The 19,703-nt window shown below is 48.9% G+C and overlaps 10 protein-coding genes across 10 annotated transcripts; 4 read left to right on the top strand and 6 right to left on the bottom strand.

Annotated features, from left to right (window-relative positions):
• Window positions 1-411: 411 nt before the first annotated feature.
• LTR64_007339 (uncharacterized protein) lies at window positions 412-1,383 on the bottom strand (the record flags this gene model as incomplete). The annotated part of the gene is made up of 1 exon (XM_064901660.1): window positions 412-1,383. The coding sequence occupies one exon, from the start codon at window positions 1,381-1,383 to the stop codon at window positions 412-414; it is 972 nt and encodes a 323-aa protein (XP_064752736.1).
• Window positions 1,384-2,570: 1,187 nt separating this feature from the next.
• LTR64_007338 (uncharacterized protein) lies at window positions 2,571-3,631 on the top strand (the record flags this gene model as incomplete). Its single annotated transcript, XM_064901659.1, has 3 exons — window positions 2,571-2,591; window positions 2,680-2,749; window positions 2,811-3,631. 3 exons carry the CDS (start codon window positions 2,571-2,573, stop codon window positions 3,629-3,631), a joined length of 912 nt encoding a protein of 303 aa, XP_064752735.1.
• A 157-nt stretch (window positions 3,632-3,788) lies between these two features.
• On the bottom strand, window positions 3,789-4,817 carry LTR64_007337 (uncharacterized protein; the record flags this gene model as incomplete). Its single annotated transcript, XM_064901658.1, has 1 exon — window positions 3,789-4,817. One exon carries the CDS (start codon window positions 4,815-4,817, stop codon window positions 3,789-3,791), a length of 1,029 nt encoding a protein of 342 aa, XP_064752734.1.
• Window positions 4,818-6,761: 1,944 nt separating this feature from the next.
• Window positions 6,762-7,340, top strand: LTR64_007336 (uncharacterized protein; the record flags this gene model as incomplete). The annotated part of the gene is made up of 2 exons (XM_064901657.1): window positions 6,762-6,914; window positions 6,960-7,340. 2 exons carry the CDS (start codon window positions 6,762-6,764, stop codon window positions 7,338-7,340), a joined length of 534 nt encoding a protein of 177 aa, XP_064752733.1.
• Window positions 7,341-7,516: 176 nt separating this feature from the next.
• On the bottom strand, window positions 7,517-8,383 carry LTR64_007335 (uncharacterized protein; the record flags this gene model as incomplete). Its single annotated transcript, XM_064901656.1, has 1 exon — window positions 7,517-8,383. One exon carries the CDS (start codon window positions 8,381-8,383, stop codon window positions 7,517-7,519), a length of 867 nt encoding a protein of 288 aa, XP_064752732.1.
• A 650-nt stretch (window positions 8,384-9,033) lies between these two features.
• POS5 (NADH kinase pos5) lies at window positions 9,034-10,147 on the top strand (the record flags this gene model as incomplete). The annotated part of the gene is made up of 2 exons (XM_064901655.1): window positions 9,034-9,036; window positions 9,098-10,147. The coding sequence occupies 2 exons, from the start codon at window positions 9,034-9,036 to the stop codon at window positions 10,145-10,147; spliced, it is 1,053 nt and encodes a 350-aa protein (XP_064752731.1).
• Window positions 10,148-10,597: 450 nt separating this feature from the next.
• Window positions 10,598-11,304, top strand: LTR64_007333 (uncharacterized protein; the record flags this gene model as incomplete). The annotated part of the gene is made up of 2 exons (XM_064901654.1): window positions 10,598-10,656; window positions 10,707-11,304. 2 exons carry the CDS (start codon window positions 10,598-10,600, stop codon window positions 11,302-11,304), a joined length of 657 nt encoding a protein of 218 aa, XP_064752730.1.
• Window positions 11,305-12,079: 775 nt separating this feature from the next.
• LTR64_007332 (uncharacterized protein) lies at window positions 12,080-13,009 on the bottom strand (the record flags this gene model as incomplete). The annotated part of the gene is made up of 1 exon (XM_064901653.1): window positions 12,080-13,009. One exon carries the CDS (start codon window positions 13,007-13,009, stop codon window positions 12,080-12,082), a length of 930 nt encoding a protein of 309 aa, XP_064752729.1.
• Window positions 13,010-15,120: 2,111 nt separating this feature from the next.
• On the bottom strand, window positions 15,121-17,534 carry LTR64_007331 (uncharacterized protein; the record flags this gene model as incomplete). Its single annotated transcript, XM_064901652.1, has 3 exons — window positions 15,121-15,774; window positions 15,901-16,211; window positions 16,622-17,534. The coding sequence occupies 3 exons, from the start codon at window positions 17,532-17,534 to the stop codon at window positions 15,121-15,123; spliced, it is 1,878 nt and encodes a 625-aa protein (XP_064752728.1).
• A 637-nt stretch (window positions 17,535-18,171) lies between these two features.
• Window positions 18,172-19,458, bottom strand: LTR64_007330 (uncharacterized protein; the record flags this gene model as incomplete). The annotated part of the gene is made up of 2 exons (XM_064901651.1): window positions 18,172-18,831; window positions 19,009-19,458. The coding sequence occupies 2 exons, from the start codon at window positions 19,456-19,458 to the stop codon at window positions 18,172-18,174; spliced, it is 1,110 nt and encodes a 369-aa protein (XP_064752727.1).
• Between the last annotated feature and the right edge of the window lie 245 nt (window positions 19,459-19,703).

Raw genomic sequence — 19,703 nt, 5'->3', positions numbered from 1 at the left:
TCTGTTGCCCTTTTCATCTTCCATGATATGCTACTGTTCCAGGTCAATTCTATGGACGCGCCTACTATTCACTTTGTTCCCCACACATAGTGCGTAATACCACCTACCTGGAAACAGTCTCGCGGTAGTCGGATTTCGGCGGTCTTCAAGCAGAGACTTCCACCACGTTTACTGCGCGTACCTTGCATGAAGTAACCCAAGACTGCCAAATCGATACACGAGGTTATTCTCCGCACTCGGATTGTGCGGAGCAGCACCACAATTTAACTAGGAAAGTCTTGCGGCAAGCGGATTTGGTCGGAACCCAGACCGAGGATGGGAGATGGTGCAGGTCGTGAAAAGATAAAGAATAGAAATGAGTAAGCATATTATAGGCAATTAAGGACGCCGTACAGCCAGTGAAAAGTCCATCTAAGCGCCATTGACCTGTTTCTGCTCCTTCATCCAATCTACATACTCCCTGACGGCCTGCTCAAAACTGGTATCTGGTTTATAGCCCAAGCTCAAAGCAAGTTTGTTGTCAAACTTCCAAGCCCAAGAATGTAAGATGGCGCCGAGCTCTGGATCGTCGACTTCTTTGATATGCTGTAATTTGTCTTTACCGCCCACCTTCGCCAGTGCATCCATCATATCCTGAACTGTGGCCAGAAGGCCAGGCATATTGACTGTTCGCTTATGGCTAGGTAATGCATCAGCCGGCAGCGTCAAAGCGTGCACTAGATTGTTGATGAGTGTCCTTGGAGAGCAAACCCATGATGGAAATTGCCGATCCTTAACAGGCACTATACACTCTTGACCAGCTAGTGGCTCTCTGATTATGCCGCTGATGAAGCTGCTCGCCGCCTGTGATGGTTTGCCTGGTCGGACGGAGATGGTCGGAAATCTGCAGCTGAGTCCATCGATGAAACCTCTTCGTGTATAGTCGTTAACCAGAATTTCGCATACCAATTTCTCTGCGCCATACGAGCCTTCTGGGGTTGGAAACACGTCCTCGGTAATAGTGTCTGGAAACGGTCGGCCGTATACTGCCTGACTTGAGGCATAGATCGTCCTGATACCTGGAACAGTGTGTCTGAGCTTTTCCAGTAGCACACGAGTAGCATCGAGATTGACCTTTAAACCAAGGTCGAAATTTGCTTCTGAACCTGATGACATGATGCCATGAAAGATGTATACGGCGTCAAGGTCCTTTGTGACGAGCTTGTCGATCTCCTCGAAAAGGTCACCCTTGATAACGGTGGCATTCTTGGGATGCTTTGAGCCTCTCGGCACTGGACAATCGATGATATCTGTGAGGACAAGTTGGTGATTCGGATCATCAAGCAGCTGTCGTGCAAGAAATTGGCCGATGAAGCCGCCAGCACCTGTGATGAGGATTTTCATGTTGACAATCTGAGCAAGCTAATTCTAGGAAGAGATTCAATTGTGCGTATTGCAAGCGTTGGTTGCAATTTGGGCGTGAATTTGGGCCAGATATATCCTCTGGTACTGCTGAGGCTGGAGTCCTGGAACCGGGTTTCATGCCGTGTTCTCCGCAAAAAGAGAGCCTCGCGTCAAGAGGCCGTGCGTGAATTTTAGGTTCTCCAACGATACTCAACTTCCGCGAAGTATGAGCATTCGATCGCAGCGAGTATCAGGATCGCCTCAGTACTCGTAGGAGTGATTGCCTGAATATTTCACGAAAGTGGCATACCTCACCTTTCGACAACGTGCCTGTTCGTCCGACGAGCGAGTTCCCCCAATTTCGGCACTCTGGATCGCTGGTATCGTTCGGTCGGGGTGAATTCCAGCCATGCTTGTGTACACCTAGAGCTAGTAGCACTTCCGTCAATAGCAGCAATGGCAAGAAGCCCTTCGTGTACTAATGGTCACGGCTTGATACGATAGGTGGGGACATTTGCTTTGTACCCAAGATTAAGAACCTCAGATGCAAAATACGTAGCTAAGCTCTGCGTAGTCAATGCGTTAAGACACGAGTGGAAGTACCAGCTCATGAGATGTTGTCGCATGGAAGGCGCGACAGACACGCGTGGAGGAAAGCTTAGAGGCCGCGAAGCGCAATCAAGTAGGTTATGTCTTGATTGGTTCGGAGCCAATTCCACTAGCCTCTTCCTGGCTCGCAATTGCAGCCTCGACGTTGCACATTTCGCAACAGTCTTTAACGTCCTTAGTATACAGCAAACACATTCCGGAACCCCCAAATCAGTATTCCACGTCCCGGGAGTTATTTCTGTAATATCTCACAATCCTTCCGACGTCTTCTCAGCAGGAATTTTCTCACCTTCATATACATCGACTTCAACTTTGCACAACTGGCATGGATCGACCGCTACCGGACAGAGAGGTAGATGATCGTTGCTGCTCCCTCATGCACTAAGGACTAACATCGATAGCCTCGCGGGCGAGGTCCACCACCAAGATATGGCAGAGATCGTCCCCCTCCATCATACCCACGGGATGGCATTAAAAAGGTGAATAAAGCAAAACTGTCTTTCTTGCCTCATGCTGATGTGGTCTGCCAGGTCCGCTGATTCTCTACTTTCTCCACTACACGGCCTCACAACCTTCATATGTCCTCCAGAGAGCTTCATGTACCGACCACAAGATGCTCTTTAAGTACCAAATCGAGCCGGGCCACCATATCTAGACCGACCGCTAACATTTCCTCTCTTGGTGTAGAACAGGAGAGATGAAAGACAAGATCTCGATAACGACTGGGTACATGACAGATACGATGACGAACCAGAGTGTATGCTATGCAGGAAACATTCGTTTCCAAATCCAAGAGCAAAGTCTAATTTTCTGAATAGCACGAAATCAGTATCAATCTAAACCACGTGGAGGCCGACGAGAAGACTACAACGATCGACGATCACCAGGCAGAGACGGTGGCAGAGGCAACGACCGGGATGGATTCCGTGATGGCGGACGCGACAGAGCACCTCTGCCTGCAAAGATTCGAGTGGACAATCTACATTACGATCTAACTGAAGATGATCTTTTCGACCTTTTCACAAGGATCGCGCCAGTCAAAGACGTGCGTTTGCAATACGATAGAGCTGGAAGGTCAGATGGAACAGCCTTTGTAACCTACGACCTCATAGGCGATGCACGGTTGGCAGTAAAAGAATTCGACGGAGCGAACGCAAAGGGACAGCCTATTAGACTGACTATTCTGCCTCTACCTCCTCGAACTACCAGACGAGAAAACCCCTTCGATCGCGTCGAGAATCCCAGAAGCCTCTTTGATCGCATAGAAGCACCTAGTGGTCGCGGAAGGAGAAGAAGTGAGAGTCCTGTTGGAGACGCGGAAAGAGACTATTCAAGGAACGGTTCGAGACGTGGTCAAACAGGTTCGGGCAGAGACCACCGAAGCGATACAAGCAAGCCACCACCAGAGAATATTGATCGCTACGTGCCTGGTCAAAATGGTCGAGGTGGCAGACGGCCTGGTGAGAGACGTGAGCGCCCACCAAGAGACGCTCCGAGGTCAGGAGCTCGACCCAAGAAGACTGCGGCTGAGCTAGATGCTGAGATGGAAGATTACTGGGGCACAGATGCGGGTAAAGAGACGAACCAGCCTGCACAGCATGCCACTACTGGAGGCGACGACATCGACATGATCGAATGAGCCTCTACCTTCCTCGATAAAATTGAAGCCACGAAGCTGAAATCCAAATACCCGCCAAGCAACACAAGTCATCTATTTGCCGAGGCGCACAGTAGTTGCCATCTGTGTACGGAGTACATTTTCGACAGATTTGATATTGAAGTTTCACACCTCTACTCTATTTGTGCCTACTTATGAAATCCTCTACCTTCTGCATTGCAACATCAGCTTGTGCTCCTTTCGTGTCCTTAGGAAACATGCAGTAACCGTGACAGCCACCTGGCACAATTAACACCTCTGTCTCGGCTCCTGCCATCTGGTATTTTGCACTCATGAAAATCGTGTCGTCAAGCAGACAATCTGAGGTACCACACGTGAAGAGAGCAGGCGCGAGCCTCCCTCTCAACGAGGTTAAATCAGCATACAATGGACTGATGCTTGGATGCTTCTTCTCTACCAGACTTTTTCCCGGTAGAAAAGCGTCGAAGTAGTGGTTCATTAAATCCTGGTCCAGAACCAGGACTTCTGGAGGGTCGAAGTTATAGGTTTGCGGTAAATTGGTCAAGTCATATGCGCCAAAGTGCAGAATTTGACCAGAAAAATTGAAAGAGTTGTATCTGCTTTCCTTGTGCTGCAACAGATGCAACATCGCCAGCATCGACAAATGAGCACCAGCACTCTCACCGCCAATGTATTTCAGCGGCGCACCGAATCTGGACTCTGCATTATCTACTAGCCACTCCGCGGCGTCATAACAGTCATTCGGTCCAGCAGGAAAAGGATTCTCTGGAGCGAGGCGGTAGCCAACAGAGAACAGCAAGATCCCGTTCGTGTTTGCTAGATTCTGCAGGACAATGTCCTGTGATTTTTCGGTTTGCAGAACCCATCCTCCGCCGTGTATGTGATAGTAGACGCCCGAGATAGGCTTGCCATTTTGAGGTCTAAGAACTCGGCATGGGATGTCTCGACCTGCATCTCGAGATGGTATACTGGTCTGCTCGGCTGAGTCGAGTAGTGTGAGAGGAGGCAAGGGTGTCTCGCCTCGCTCCCGCATCTTGCGATACTGCTCTGCACCAACTTCGTACCACTTTGGTGCCCCTCTCATGATGTCCATAAGCTTCTGGTTGAATGCATGAGTGTCTTGACTGATTGCTGCTGGGTCAAAGACCGAGGGGTCGACCAAGACTGCATTCTTAGAGCTTGCCATGGCCGTGCAGAGTTGAGCTGGTGCTGACTGGTAGGCAGGATTGGCAGAAATGTGAATGCAGTAGTTCTCTATCTTCGTGTGCACCGTCTTTGTCACGACAAAACAGTCGCTTCATGGCTGGTTTCATTTGGAGATATCCGTCGTAACCTTATCAGAGAATCGATAGTCGTGTTTCTCCTCATCACTCCAAGCTGACACATCATCCGGTAGTGACTGACTGTTTGTGCTCGTCTTTAGTAGAGAGGTTTGCCATGACTGTCACCTGAATCTGCTGGTGGGAAATCGAGATAAATGCTGGATAACGTTCTTCGACTCTATGTTTCTAAGCATAGCATGGCTCGTAAGTCACAACGAGGTCGTTCTCGTCGACTAGCAGAGCTTGATAATCGTAGTCGTTGAAGATCATGGTTATGTGGATGGCCGCTGTCTTGGCCAATACGGGCGAAGGCTCAAGCCATTCGGTTAGGAGAAGGACATCAAGCTTCGTTTCACTCAAAATAAAATGACCCCCAATCCCCAAATCGTTCCTTCTTAATTTCATCGCTGTTAGAAACCTGCACTCGACCCTTCACAGAACTGCCAGTTTCTTCGAGCACGTCCAAGAGAGATGTTCTTTTTATTCCTTATACAGGAAATGCTGTGTAGTGAGCTTCTGGTGTGCTGAGACTACAATCTATCGACCAAACACTGGATGTGTTCCAACCATGCACGACGCATTCAGACACCAGTGTGTGAGGACTGTAGCGTTAGCTCAATCTTGATGCATTGCGGTTGTCCACGTCGTGGAAGCCAAACACAGACTGCTTGTCGATATAAACTGCTAATCTAGCTAGACGAATTTAAATGCAGGCAATCCGTATTTGCCTTGTTGAAGGCTACTAGTGTAATGTACTAGAACGAAGGGGCGGAAAGTGGTTCAGCTTGTGAAATATGCAATACTAAACCGGGGCCAAGACACAGAAGAATATCAAATACTGAATTAGCGGTGTCACCAGGAACAAGATTTATGCTAACACTTCATCGGTTCACAATCCATCTGATCACTTTTCTGTCCTACTTCTTCTAACTCTTCATCTTACCACCAAAAACCACACTCAACCACGTACCAACCATTCACAGTGGGTTTCCGTGACGCCTCGGGTAAAGAGAAGCTTGTTGTTTTCACCAACGCACTCGCGCTCCACTCAGATCATTGTCGCAGCTGCAGCACTGGAGGGTTATGGCACGCAGAAAGGCTACTGGCTTGATCATGGCCTACCTTTGAAAATCGTCAGTGCTTCCGTCCTCGATTTACCTGCGCTAATATTATAGGTAGACCTTCGACCTCGTCGTTGCATCACTAGTTCTCATAACAGCTGTTGTTCTGATGATTCTGCCATTCTTATCGACCTGTTGCTCTTGCTGCACCATGGGACTTTACCCGCATGATTCTATGGGGCGTTGCCTTCGGTCTTATGAAAGCCGTCTTTATGCACAACTATGACGACGAGGAAACATTCAAAGTCAGCGATCCAAGTGCTCTAGACCACTACGACAAATATATCGGTCACTGGAAGACGATGATGGACGGTGCTTGGGTCAATCTTGCTGGACTTGCCTTGTTCTTGATCAGTGGCACGATGGGTGTATTGATGTGGTGTGTTGGCAGGAGAACTGCTGGAGCAGTAAGAGGTGGCAAGGCTATCAAGGCTGGGGTCATTTGAAGAATTTAGAATGGGCACGGTTTTGGTGCCAGATTGTTGAAAATCGAGTTTTCGATTCCGAGACGTGGGGCTTCCACCACCCAGCTTTCACTTGTAAGTGAAAGTCGAGAAACAATTAGGGCCTCTCGTGTTCCAGGCGAGGACGTATGACACATTGTTCTTTAACGTTTTCTTTACTATGTCGCTCTTTCGAACGACATCCATTCAAGTTCTTCACCTATTCCGTGCCTCAACCTTGAAAATGGGTTATCGCGACGCCTCCAACAAACAGTGGATTGTGGTCTTCGTCAACACTGTCATTCGTCTCGTTCAAGCCATTGTCTCCGTTGTGGCGCTAGGTCTCTATGCTGCTCAGCAACCAATCTTCCTCCAGGGTGAGATAGCATGGAGAATCGTAAGTAGACTCTCTCTTCAGTGAGCATAACTGACACATCTCTAGGACTGCAACCTCGCCTTTGCGGGTGCTGCCTTCGTTACCGCTCTCGTATTCCTCCTAATCCCGATCTTAGTCTCCTACCGCTTGGTCGCGCAGCTTGCACCATGGGATTTTGTTGTCCTTATTCTATGGGCTGCTGGGTTTGGCTTGACCAGATGGACTTTTTACACAAAATACGACAACCTCCCCAGTTATGGACTTCGCTGTCCAGTTATCATCCAGCCGATTTGTAGTCTGCTTGCTGCGCACTGGGACGCCATGGTAGACGCTAGCTGGACCAATATCACTGGACTGTGTTTGTCTGCCATCAGCGGAACCATGGGTGTTCTGCTGCTATGGATGGGCAGTACCAGCGTCTCATCATCGACGAAGAATCTCGTGTGAATGTGGATGCAGACAAAGAAAAGGGTAATCAGTCAGTTGTCCTGACATGCCAGAAGATGAGATTATGGGAGGTCTTGATTTACCAAGCACACATCAGGCTATCCCTGGCGTAAAGGATGCAGAGATATGACGGTGAAGCAGGAGTGCAGATGCTCGTAGGCACAAACGAATGCTTCTCACAAGACGACCAGTTGCGTGTGTCTCGATTTCATCTCTTTCAACATCTCCAGCTCGCAATAATGCGTTTTCCTGCCCACGAAGATGTGCCTCTGCCGCTGGCATCCATCTGCTTTCCCGGTCTCATCACAGCAACCCCATGTGAAGGCGCCCAGGTTTTCTATCTTCGTCTCATTCGAGATCAGCTCTTCAAATGGTCGATCATCGTCTGGAAATTCACCATCAGGATCTTCCAATTCGAGTTCCCCATCATGATAGGTGCATACTTCATCGGTAGAGTCCTCTTTGTCGCACAAGGCTCCGCACCTAACGCAGCGAGCAAGCAACGATTGGTGGTATCTCCTGAGGCGCTTCAGAACCGATTGTCCGTCAACCTGACGCTCTGCTAACGTGAGAATGGCTTCTGTCGCTTTGCGTTTCTTTGGCGAGAGTCTCGATGTCGTCGTTACAAGAGGGCCAATTGCAGGATCGAGTAGTGACATGATGTATGGGTCAGTTCCCCATGAACCAAAACTCATTGATTCCACAGTACTGCGTGGGATATCTTGCCCACCGCTGGACTCATTCCCGCCACGATACACGTCTGTGCCATTTGCTTCAGTGCTAGCTCCGTCTCCATCACCTTCTTCGATGTCTTCATCCTCGTCGTCTTCGTCTTCAGTGTCATCATCTTCGGTGTCATCATTCTTGATGTCTATACTGTTGCAGATCTGCTTCGCTTCCTCATATATGGGCTTCTCTACCAGTCCCCGATGCTTTTCGATAGCATTCAACACTATCTGAAGCAGATTTACTGCACTCGCTCTACACAGTATATTTCGGAGCTCAGTCCGCTCTCTACCGCTTAGCTGTTGCGAAGCCGACATAGAAACTATTTTTCCGCACCTCCGTGCGAGGCATGGCAAGTGGCTGACGCGTCAATCTCGATTCGTAATGCGTCTGGAATGCGAACTCAAATGAGCTGCTAACTAGCTGTAGTAATAGGGCGATTTTGAGAGAGGGCTTGCGGCCCCGACAAAATCATTGCGTGGTCGATGAAGTTCCCCATTCAATTACCTAGAATGGAGTTTCGGTATAGTTGCCTGATCCAAGCTCAAGTTCTCTTACCACCTGGTACCTCTATTGTCTTCCACTCAAGGGAATTGGACTTTCATCAAGACTGTATTATGCGATGTTGAAGTGGCGTGTGTTTTCATGGGATCGCACGACAAGATGAGGTCTACTCGTCTTTCGTGGATACTAGTTGTTTCTTACTTCACTGGAGCAAACCGGACTATCTAGACATCGACATGAATCGAGTGCGACCTGCATATAGCATCCTCTTAGATAAGTACTCAAGCCAGCAGCTTGTCTGCAACCAAAAAAACAGATGGTGTTCTCTTTACCGACAGCTGCCGAGCATAAACCGCTCTTTTCATGCATCACCCTTCAGACAATGGCATAGCATTGCAACACTTCCAGATCATGTGCCTCTGCAGCTCAAGGAAACTTCAGGTTCAGAGTTGCTTTATTTAAGATGGTCAGAACCTCCGCGCAATATCCTGCTTATCAAGAAAACTTGTGCAGAAGCCACAACTCAGGCGCTGAAAGATTTTGCTGCTCATATCAAAAGCACATACACTAATATCAATATTCTGCTCGAGCCAGATGTGGCGACAGAATTAGAGACCCAAGTACCTTTCAATGTCTGCAGCTCACCTCATAAGGGGGATGGAACAACATTGTACCACGACAAGGTCGATTTGATCGTCACTTTCGGAGGGGATGGCACAATACTGCACGCCTCGTCGTTGTTCGCTGCGGCTGCACGTGTGCCGCCGATATTGTCCTTCAGCATGGGTACTCTAGGATTTTTGAGCGAGTGGAAATTTGCAGAGTTCAAGAGAGCGTTCCGCGAGACGTATATGTCAGGATCAGAGGCCGAGCGTAAAAGCACGATATCTGACGGTGATACCGGCAGTAAAGATAGTCTCACAGGGTGGTCGTCCGTCAGAGGCAAGTCTATGGGCTCGACCCGAGGTGCTCGTGTGCTAGTCCGGCAAAGGTTGAAAGTGGGCATCTACGATGCAAATGGAAACAGACTCACTACGAAAGGGAGCTCATCAAGAGATATGCATGCTATGAACGAAGTCCTACTGCACCGCGGACGAGAACCACATTTGGCGATCGTCGATGTTTTCGTGGGAGGCAGGTTCCTTACCGAAGCAGTAGCAGACGGCATGATTATCTCGACGCCCACTGGAAGCACGGCGTACAGTCTGAGCAGTGGCGGCAGCATTATTCATCCCTTGGTGCCATCATTGTTACTTACTCCCATCTGTCCAAGAAGTTTGAGCTTCCGACCGCTCATATTGCCATGGTCAACACCTATTACTTTGAAGTTGAGTGAGAAGAATAGGGGAAGGGAAGTCGAAGTGAGCATCGATGGTGCGAGAAGAGAACAAGGGATAGGCGTCGGCACAGAACTTCGTGTCTTAGGCGAGGAAGTCACCCAGCAGAACGGTGAATGGCGAGGAGGAATACCTTGTGTTATGAGGAGAAGCAGTGCTGGTGCTGGTGGTGACGATGGTTGGGTGGGAGGCCTCAACGGATTGCTCAAATTCAACTATGCTTTTGGCGAGGGTAACTAGATTTTCAAGCTTGTATAAACCATTGCTTCAATTCTTTTACAACCATTAAACAACTGTAGGCTTACCCTTGCACTTTGTTCCTGTCAATCATGCGTTTGATGGATGACTTTCGGCTGAAGTTCGGATGTGCTGAACAAGCCGTGCCACACTACTGACAGTCACGTGTGGAATTTAGCTTATCGATCTGGAGCTCCAAGTCCCAGCTTTTTGTAACTACAACCTACATCCAGCAACGTTGTTCTACCACTTCTCGTTACCACTCCAGAGCCGGCCACTTGTTGTGGACGACCATAGCACCCAACCAAGAGTTCAACACGGCTTGTAGGCGTCGAAAAGCGCGTATCTTGAAGAAGCTGGACGCGTAGCGCAGTGAGTGGCATCGAACCTCCTGCTTTTTCTCTTCCTAAATCGTCGTGCACGCAATTGGCGACGCGTCAATCCTACATTACAATGGCGGCATCGATACCTGGCGTCCAAAGTGACCGGGCATATGATCAAAATCAGAACATGTAAGCGGCTCACCAAGCGACTCGTCTGTACCACTAACATTCTATGGCAGCTTCGATGCTGAGGCCCCACCAATTCAGGATGATGACATGCAAGAAGTCAGCGGTGTCCAAGACGATGGCGACGAGGATGCAATGGACGAAGACGCCCTCGATGACAATGGCGAACCAATACAGAAATCTGGCAAGCCACGCAAACTCCGCATATTCGAAAAGACAGGCCCACAAGCCAGTGTCGCTCAAATCAGGGATCTCCGTCTCCTAACCCAATTCGTCAAAGACTTCGAGCTCAACATAAAGCAACGTGAGATCGACGAGTACCTAGGTTTCAAAGAACGAACATCACGACGCCTAAGGAAACAGAAAACCAAATCGGAGCTTGTCGCCGAAGGCAAGCTCGAGCGCCATCCACGCGCCGACAATGCCAAGAAAGCATTGAAGGTGAAGGCTGCCAAGCGCGCTGACAAGAAGAAAGCAGCGGAAGTGGAGACGCAACTTCCGCTTCAAGACCAAGATCAGATACAGCAAGAGCCTCCTGTCGATCCAGCCTTGCCTGATGGCTATATGGAAGGATGGCAGAATCAGTTACAGGGTCAGTTTGACCCAACCAATTATCATCAACCACAACAGACGTTGCAGGGATTGCAATAGAATGGCAATCAACGTGCAGACGATCTTGGTATGATGTTAGACAGACTCAGATCACGGGGCTATCCATAGTCACAAACACGGTCGACGAGGGAAGTGCTTCTACTAACAAGATGGAGTAGATAGCATCGTTGTTTGCACGCAAGGTGTTATGGAGTACTGTACATCGAGCGCTCGACCTACCTGGCATACAAGATGCTCACACACACCTGGACTTTGTAGGAGAGGGGCGGACCATAGACAATTGATATGAGTTTTGGAGCAAAAATCTATGTAGCGAAAACAGCATTTTCAGTTCAGCTCATGAACCTCTTATTAGGGTGTTCTCCCGTGTCATATCTTCTTTCTTTCGCCCGCATCCATGCTACATATTGCTCGAAGAGTTCGCAACCTCCGGCTGCACTTCGAGCCTCAACGGACGTTATCGTGATTTGCATGTGAAGGAGAGCTACAGTATTACAGGAAGTCAGGTTTGTTAGGCCCTGGATCTGAGCATTGTTGGTGTGAGCGTGTATGAAGAAGGCAACGCGACGCGTCATAGGAATCGTTCGTCTAACCTTTTATTTCAATACTCGGTACTCTTCTCACAGCCAGTAGTAACGATGAGTTGATTAATTTGCTGGTGCCGATATATATTTAACTGACCACCACTCGCCAGCAGATTGCATACATTGTCAAAATCATTCACGATGTGATATAGGAATTCCTTCACGTGCTTGCTAGGTCAACACTTTGCAAGCTCAAAAGTGCTGTAACAAGCCCTTTAACATCAGCCAGCTTACCAGATATATCTGAACCTTGGCACCTTCGATTGACCATCGGCGATGCTGTGCTGTGCCTTCTCTCCCTTCTTCGGGATTAACCCTTCTCGTTCCATCTTCTTGTTCTCCATGATCAACATGGTGCTAAGCAAAATCGCTATACAGCCAACAGCCAAGCAGCAGCCGGCGCTGATCCACATCCCTTTGCGGAAGTAAGGCTTCTCGTTAGTTGGAAAGATGTTGGTTCCGAGCAGTGGACCGCACTGCCCGATAGTGGCAAGGACAACATTGCCTCCAGCTCGCTTTGATTCAGTCTGGTGAATATTCGCAACCCATGCCAAGGTGAGGGGAACGCAAATAAAGATCTGCACCGATAAGAAGACGCCAACGTAGCGAGGTGCGACTGTGCTGGTATTGGCTTGCAGAAGAAAGCCAAGTCCTGCTGTCCAAGCGCAGAGGACGATGAAGGGACCTCGAACGCCGACTCGATCAGAGAGATAGGTGATAAGAAGAATAGTGAAGAAACAAAGGAGGTATGGTGGTGCTGAGAGCCCGTTCGCCTCGATTTGAGTGAATTTGCCCATTTGGGAAATAATGGTCGGAACGAAAAGTGGCAGTGAAGCGAAGGAAACGTTGTAACAAAAATACATGACACCGCAAAGAACAGATTTTGGTTCTTTGAATGCAGCAAGACACTCCTTGAGCTTGAAACCTGACCCGCTGGGATCAGCCTGTTGATTTCGAGCCACGAAGATACTGGCGACCTGCTTTTGACGTTCGTCGAGGAATCGAGCCGAGGCGATATTGTCTGGAAGCCAGAACCAGGTGATAAAGGCTAGTAACACCGTGGGAAGACCTTCGATGATGAAAAGGAGTTTCCAGGGTGCGACGCTGTGATGTATGTGAGATAGCGCATAGGCCAAGGCAGATCCGTATGCGTTAGCCATTGCGGCACCAGCGATGAAGACGCCGTGACGAAAACCTATCTTCTCGCGAGGATAGAAGAAACTAAGATACAGGGGGACCCCTGGCCCGAACATCGCCTCGGACACTCCAAGAAAGAATCTAGTAAAGCGTCAACACCTGATGCACAAAGACAGCGACTTTGTGCTCTCCTACCTGCAGACCATCAGCCCCTGCCAGTTGACTATAGCAGCCTGAATAGTAGCAATGAAGCCCCAGAAAAACACAGCAAAGGCACAAAATTGATGTGGTTTGAAGACCTTCCATCCGATCAGCATCCATTGTGAGCAGATGTCTTTGCCTATGTTAGCGAAGTTGATTTGATGGGCAGCGATCGGCTTACACGCGATTTAGAAGATAGTTCCAAGCCATTGGTACCTCGTGCCACTGAGGTCGACGTCTTTCTGTAACCCAGCGAGTCTCGCGTTTCCCAAGTTTGACCTATCAAGAACCGCGAGCGAGTAGAGTAAGAAGACAAATGGCAGGAGGTGCCAATCGAGGCGTCTTATGACTGCTGCTTCCTCTTCAGCTGTCGGCGGAACAAAATCGAGTTCTCGCACATCAGTCTCCAGATGTTCGAGTGGTGAGTTCTGTGACTCCAGTGAGGTCTCTTTTTGCTCGTCGACTTCTTTCTCCATTTTGAGTAGTTAGAAGACCAAGGAGTGTAAGAAGATGGGGTCTCGGAAACAAGGTAGACGAAGAACGGGAACACGGTCCTCTTGTATTTAGCTTCTTGTGCCTCATGGCATTTTGACTCCATGACTGTGCAGAGAGTGATCGGACATCAACAGGTTGGATGCCGATGAAGAGAAGATTCGAATGTGTAATTCGGTGCATGAGATCGACGTAGTAGCTTCAACACGATCGCATGTCGTTGGCTAGTCTTAGGAAACCTGGTGGGGCTCCGCATCTGGCTTCTGACATACTGTAACCTGGATCAAGAAAGGTTGGTTGATTTAATGTTCGCCGGTTTTGGGCACAATCTTCGACAATTTCAGCCTGTACTGTGATACTTCGAGAAGTGACTGACTTATGTAGTGCGATGGCATGCAGTATAAACAGAAGTTTGTGTAAATTAGAAGGACTCATCCATACCAATGTGATATTACGCTAGCCTTACTTGTACTTTATATGTAATCGGCCGTTCTACGTAACTTAACCTCAGATAGTTTTTAATACGATACTTGCTTGATTTCACACTAAGTAAGTTAAGGTGTGTTTCGTCATAGCCGCAACATAAGCCTTAGAGGTTGCTTAGCATGGCTCCGTTTATGCTTGGTTGTGCGCCACCGGATTTGTCCTATCACGGTGCACCACTTGTCCTGTCACAGTACTCGTGATATTCGACCTTAATGCATTGCTTGTTTTGTTGTAGCATTCAACCTGTCTTCTGTCGCAGAATAACACCGGACATTTGGTGGTCGGCAGAAGCCATAGCTCTCTTTGATGCAATTTGTAGCCATCTGGGGGACGCCTTTGCTGAACACCAAGTGCTGCAATACCATGAGTAATGCGTATTATGTCCACAGTAGACACGTCACCATTTGATGCCGAGCCTTTTTGAATAGAGCTGACTCCGGTCGAACTACTGATGGGTTTACTACGTATGATAAACGGATCAGTATCTGGAGTAGGATCCAAGGCTAGTCGTCACAGTTTTAGTTTTGGAATAATAGTTTATTTTTGTTTTTCCTCGAATCAGAAATCGCATCGCTATATCCCAATAAAGATCGAGGCTGAGAGGTATACCATATCGTACAACGTGTCTTCTGCCCTTCCACGCCATCGTCCCTGGACGCCACCCCAAATCATCCTGTAGCAGTCTTCTTGGGGAGCACTCCTGGGTTCGTGTCCTCGTATTCGTTCTTGAAATGCCGCAGTAGTTCTTCCGCCTCACGACTTATGCTCTTGGCCTCTGAGGCTTCACTATTGGAGATTGAGACTGCCTCGTTGAGCCTGTACAGCAACGACGGTGGGCCGTACTCGACGCGACACAGCACTGAATTCTCTCTGCGCGCTTTATGCCATCTGTGAAATCTGATTGGCTAAAGACTTTAGGATATGCCTTGAGCGCCGCGGTAGCCAAGACCTCTGTTCAATCCCTGCCATCTTCTTGGCGTTGCTGGCCGCCGTGAAGAACGTCGCTGACATATTTGAGAGGGACGCTAAATAGCAAATCATCCTCTGGCGGTGCGAAGGCTGCTCTGTGGTTTGGATCGACGGTAGTATCTAAGTCGGCACAGTTGTTGCGGCCGGCTGTCTCGATATGCATGTCGAGTCGGTCGATGATCTCTGGTATGATATTCAGCGTCACTGTTGACAAGCTCTGTGACGCCAAGGGAGTGAAGAACTTCTCCAGCTTATTATGCAGTTGCAGGAGGCTCACGTCGATGCCTCTAGTCTGCAAATCTGCCCAAACCTGGCAAGTGGCATTCTGAACACCACCACCTGACCGGGAATTGGATGGCAGTGCAGACCTTTCGTAAGTAAGCACAATCTCAAGAACAACTGATAACTCCGTCTTGGATCGGAGATGTTTCTTCGTGACGTCTGTAGCGTAAGAAGAACGAAATGGCTCCGCCAGCTCGGTAGGTGCCTCGTTCAGACTTTGAGTTGTGTTGCCTGTCGGAACAGTTAAGCTAACAGCCTGGCATCGTTGCAGTAGTTGTGCGGCGATGACTCCAAACTGGAGTATTTTAGCAGCCTTCTCGAGGTCTTCTTCGGCCATCTTCATGATGGCATTCTTGGCCTACTGCTATATGTTCTTAAGCATGACCCATCTGGCAGTAATCCGAGCTTTTTCATACCGCGCCTAGCGACTGGGTGTTTGCAGCATGTACTTCTTGTTTTCTCGATTGGTAAGGACTCATCCTACCATTTCGCCGATTCGGTCGGACATGGTCTGACCTTGAGGCGTGAGAGGAACGGCCTGGCCTTGAGGAGGAGTTTGACTCAAGGACGAGCGTGCCTGCTGGTTTTGAAGGTGAATCCGATTCAGCCAGGCAATATCTTCATCGTGAGTGAGAGCTTTGTTGTTCACAAGAACATCGGCAGCGTGGTCTAAACTATCGTCTAGGTCTTCGTCTTGATCGTCATCTTGACTCTGATCTCCATCTGTGTTGCAGTTTTGCTCGCCGAGAACAGGAACATTGTTGGCAGCCAAAGGTAGTGCCGATGCTGGCCAGTCTGGTGTGATATATTTTCTGGCAAAGGGAAAGAGCTAGCAAGCACGCAAAGTGATTTCTTCGAATGTCGTGAACGAATATATAGCCCGACCAGGTCCACTATCCTAATACAAACAGTTTTGAGACGCCCGCAACATCAGCGGGCGTACTCCCCATGCAATTTGTGAGAGGGATCGCTTGTATGTTGAAATGCAGCCATCGATATGTATCTGCTTTGAATTCTCATACAACATGTCCTCAATGTTTAAAATTACTCGACAATAGCTGACCAAATCCCATCATACTGCAGGTACGTAGACACGAGCTAAATTTATCGGCTCACAATTTCCCCCGGACCCTATCCCCCATCAACATCGAGACCAAAGCAGGCAAATCACAGAAATCCCGCCTTCCTATACCCACTCCTCTCACCATGCTCAACCACAGTCTTCCCACCAAAACACTCATCATAGTCCTCCATCTGATCAAACCAACCATGCGGCCACGTTCCAAAACTCCGTCCGTTGACCGCATCAGTCCGTGTTGCGCACAGAGACGCAGCCTGAACAACATACTCGATAGGCGCGAACAGCCCAGCCTTTTCCACAGCTTCAATGGCCTTTTGCCTTGTTCCGTCGCCAGGATTGTAGTTCATCACCATGGGTGTAGGTGTGTAGCCTGGCGCGACGAGATTGACGGTGAAGATACTGTCGGGTAAGTGAGAGGCGATACGTAGAGAGCGGAAGAGACCTCGTACGCCGTATTTCGAGATGCAGTAGTGGGTTGAGTCGTAGTCGATATACCCAGCTAGGGATGCGACGAGGAAAAGCGGCTTTTGGCCGTTGGACGGAGAGATAGGTGGTGCGCCAGGCGCGGCTGGAAGACGGAAGTAATGTAGTGCTAGCTTTGCACTCTTGAGGAGGCCGCCGAGGTTGATATCAACGACTTTCGTGCTTGGCTCGATAGGGTCGATGTCGAGACTGACCTCTGGATTCTTTGTTTCGATCTGCTTCGTCAAATTGCGTCCGTCACCGCCAACGCCAGCGAAGAGGAAGGCGCCGTCTAGAGTCTTCCGAGGAGTTGAGGCGACAGCGTGCTTGAAGGCTTGGACCGAGGACGTCCAGTCCGTGACATCGGCCTGAATGAATGTTACATGATAGCCCTTTGAAGTCAGTGACGCTTCAGCAGCCCTGCCTTGCTCTTCGTTCCGGTCGACAAGCGTGATATACGCGCCATGTTCTGCGAAGCGAGTTGCTGTAGCGAGTCCCAGACCTGAAGCACCTCCAGTGATGAGTATAGACTTGTTTGGAAGATTAGCATAATCAACTGGTAGCTTTTCCGTCATCGTGATGCACACGAGGATCAATAGTCAGGATGTGACACACTAGAAGTAGGAGGACGACAGTCGGAGATTGATTTGCTCAGAGCTGAGATCCTCAGAGGACCACATTAGCATTCTATATAGTGTGCTGTTCCCAAGGTTGAGCTTGAATCCACTACTCAGCTTCACCAGCGAGATGTCTGCCATTGAAGGTAGATCTCCTCTTTTCATCGCCATCCCTACTTTGAGAGGTAGATCAGTATAGCCAAGTCTTTTGGAGACGACGTATTCGGGTCCTGGTTTCCACTTCCCGACCCATCATAGGCAGTATAATTAGTTACCGTCTCCTCGCCCTGTGTAAGTGTGGTCAAAGGTCATCTCCTCGATACCGATGCCATGGAAACCCCGAGGCGCAACGGACCTCGGTCTCGGCAGATTCGTCCCTGCAAGCCTAAGGACGTGTTACAACGGAACAACATCAACGAAGTGCTGATCAACGGACTGGTAACCAAGCATGGGAAATGAGTGCAGTACTCCGCTCCATCAAGACGAACTGACACCGCGAACTCCTAACCCTTTTGCGCACTCGGTATGCAGCATTGAAGTCGCCATATATACTTTCACACGCTAAATATTGATGAGTTATAGAATGTTGTACAATTTACACTTCGACTCTCGTGGGTATCTTGACTTGTCCTTTCTTTCTGTCCTCATGCGGCACACCATAGCGCATACCCGGCGAAGCAGCTCCCCTACCAGTGATGCCAGTGCCTTGTCGTGATACCTTGACATCAGTAACCACAAACTGCCATCGGCCTGTATCGACTCTGGTTTTCCTTTTTTCGTCTGCTGCAAATTTCCGCTCACGCGCTTCAGCTCGCGATGTGGCATCGTCTTCGAGCCTTTGTGTATATCGATTTTTTATTTCATCGTCGTTCCCTCTCAGCTCTTGCTGGTCTTTCGCGAAAGCGATTAAATGTGGATGAGGTATTCTGGCGTCGGCAGGCTTGAGGATGTCCATCTCATTCTTGCCCTTACCTACTTTTTCGGGTTGTATATCTTGCCATGGCTGTTTGGCTGCACCTCCTTGTGCTACGTCCTGTTCATCCGGCAAACGAGTTGCAGCTGAGAATACTCGACCAGCATCCGTTCGATTGAAAGCGCGAGACTCGGAGGTTGGGTAGAATAGTTGTTGGTCCGTGAGTGGATGTACAGGAAGGTCGTTAATAGATTCGTGACGGACAACTTTGCTTTGTGAGTATGGCGTCGTTGGTAACATTTCGTGAATAGCACGAGCATATGGAAGTGCTAATTGTTTGCGCTATAGCCCAGATGTTAGCTGAGCACCAACGTAAAGTAGTTGATAACGGTAGTGGTGAGATTTTGCATCAGAGAGTTGTAATTTGTTTTGTTAATACACCATGGTGGAAGTCTGAAAGACTAATCGATTTTACACTCATCATATGGGGTTGTATTCCTGGACAAAAGTTGCACTTACCTCTTCTCGCATCTGGTTCTCGACCTCGACCAGTCTGACGACAGCACCAACTCTTCTCATCTCAACCCCAAGTTCAACGGAGACTGTCCGTACTGATTTCTTTTCAACTTGAACCCTGCGCCATATCTCTTGCCGCAAGTCCTCTGACAGTATAGCTTCGGAAACGAAGGTTTTGTTTAACGGAAAAGGTCGGAGATCTTCTGTCGATTCTGGTGTGTCTTCGCCCTCACGTAACAATTTGCCTTGCCTGTTGTATGCAGACAAATAATTCGTAGAGTTCGGTAGGGGATGTCGAAAGCTTTCACCTGGCCCTTGTAGCCACGCGAACATCTGCCGCCGCAGCCGAGTCTGTGGTGCTGGTGTAGAGGAGAAGTCTCGTCTCAGGCATGATGTACATATCGAGGTCTTGAAGGAAAGGTTGTGAATATTGACAGCTGCACGTGGTGGCATGTTGGCGAGGATGGTATCTGTACAATGCACTCGTCACTGCCGCCGTATCATGCTCGCTAGATAACCTCTAGAGTACAGCGTGGTTTGACAAGAAGGATGTAACGTTATAATGGCATGTTTGGTAGGTCTGTTGATGAATTTCCAGAAACTTGTGAAGCAATCGTGATCCCAATATTGCTGCGGCAGACTTTCCTTACTTCGTGAACGGAGCCACATCGGCCGAGCTCTCTTCTTGGCAATTCGGA

Source organism: Lithohypha guttulata, assembly GCF_036872675.1.
Source record: "Lithohypha guttulata strain CCFEE 5908 chromosome Unknown scaffold_5, whole genome shotgun sequence".
NCBI lineage: Eukaryota > Fungi > Ascomycota > Eurotiomycetes > Chaetothyriales > Trichomeriaceae > Lithohypha > Lithohypha guttulata.
The sequence above is the reverse complement of the archived record's forward strand: the minus strand, read 5'-3'. Positions and strand labels throughout refer to the sequence as shown.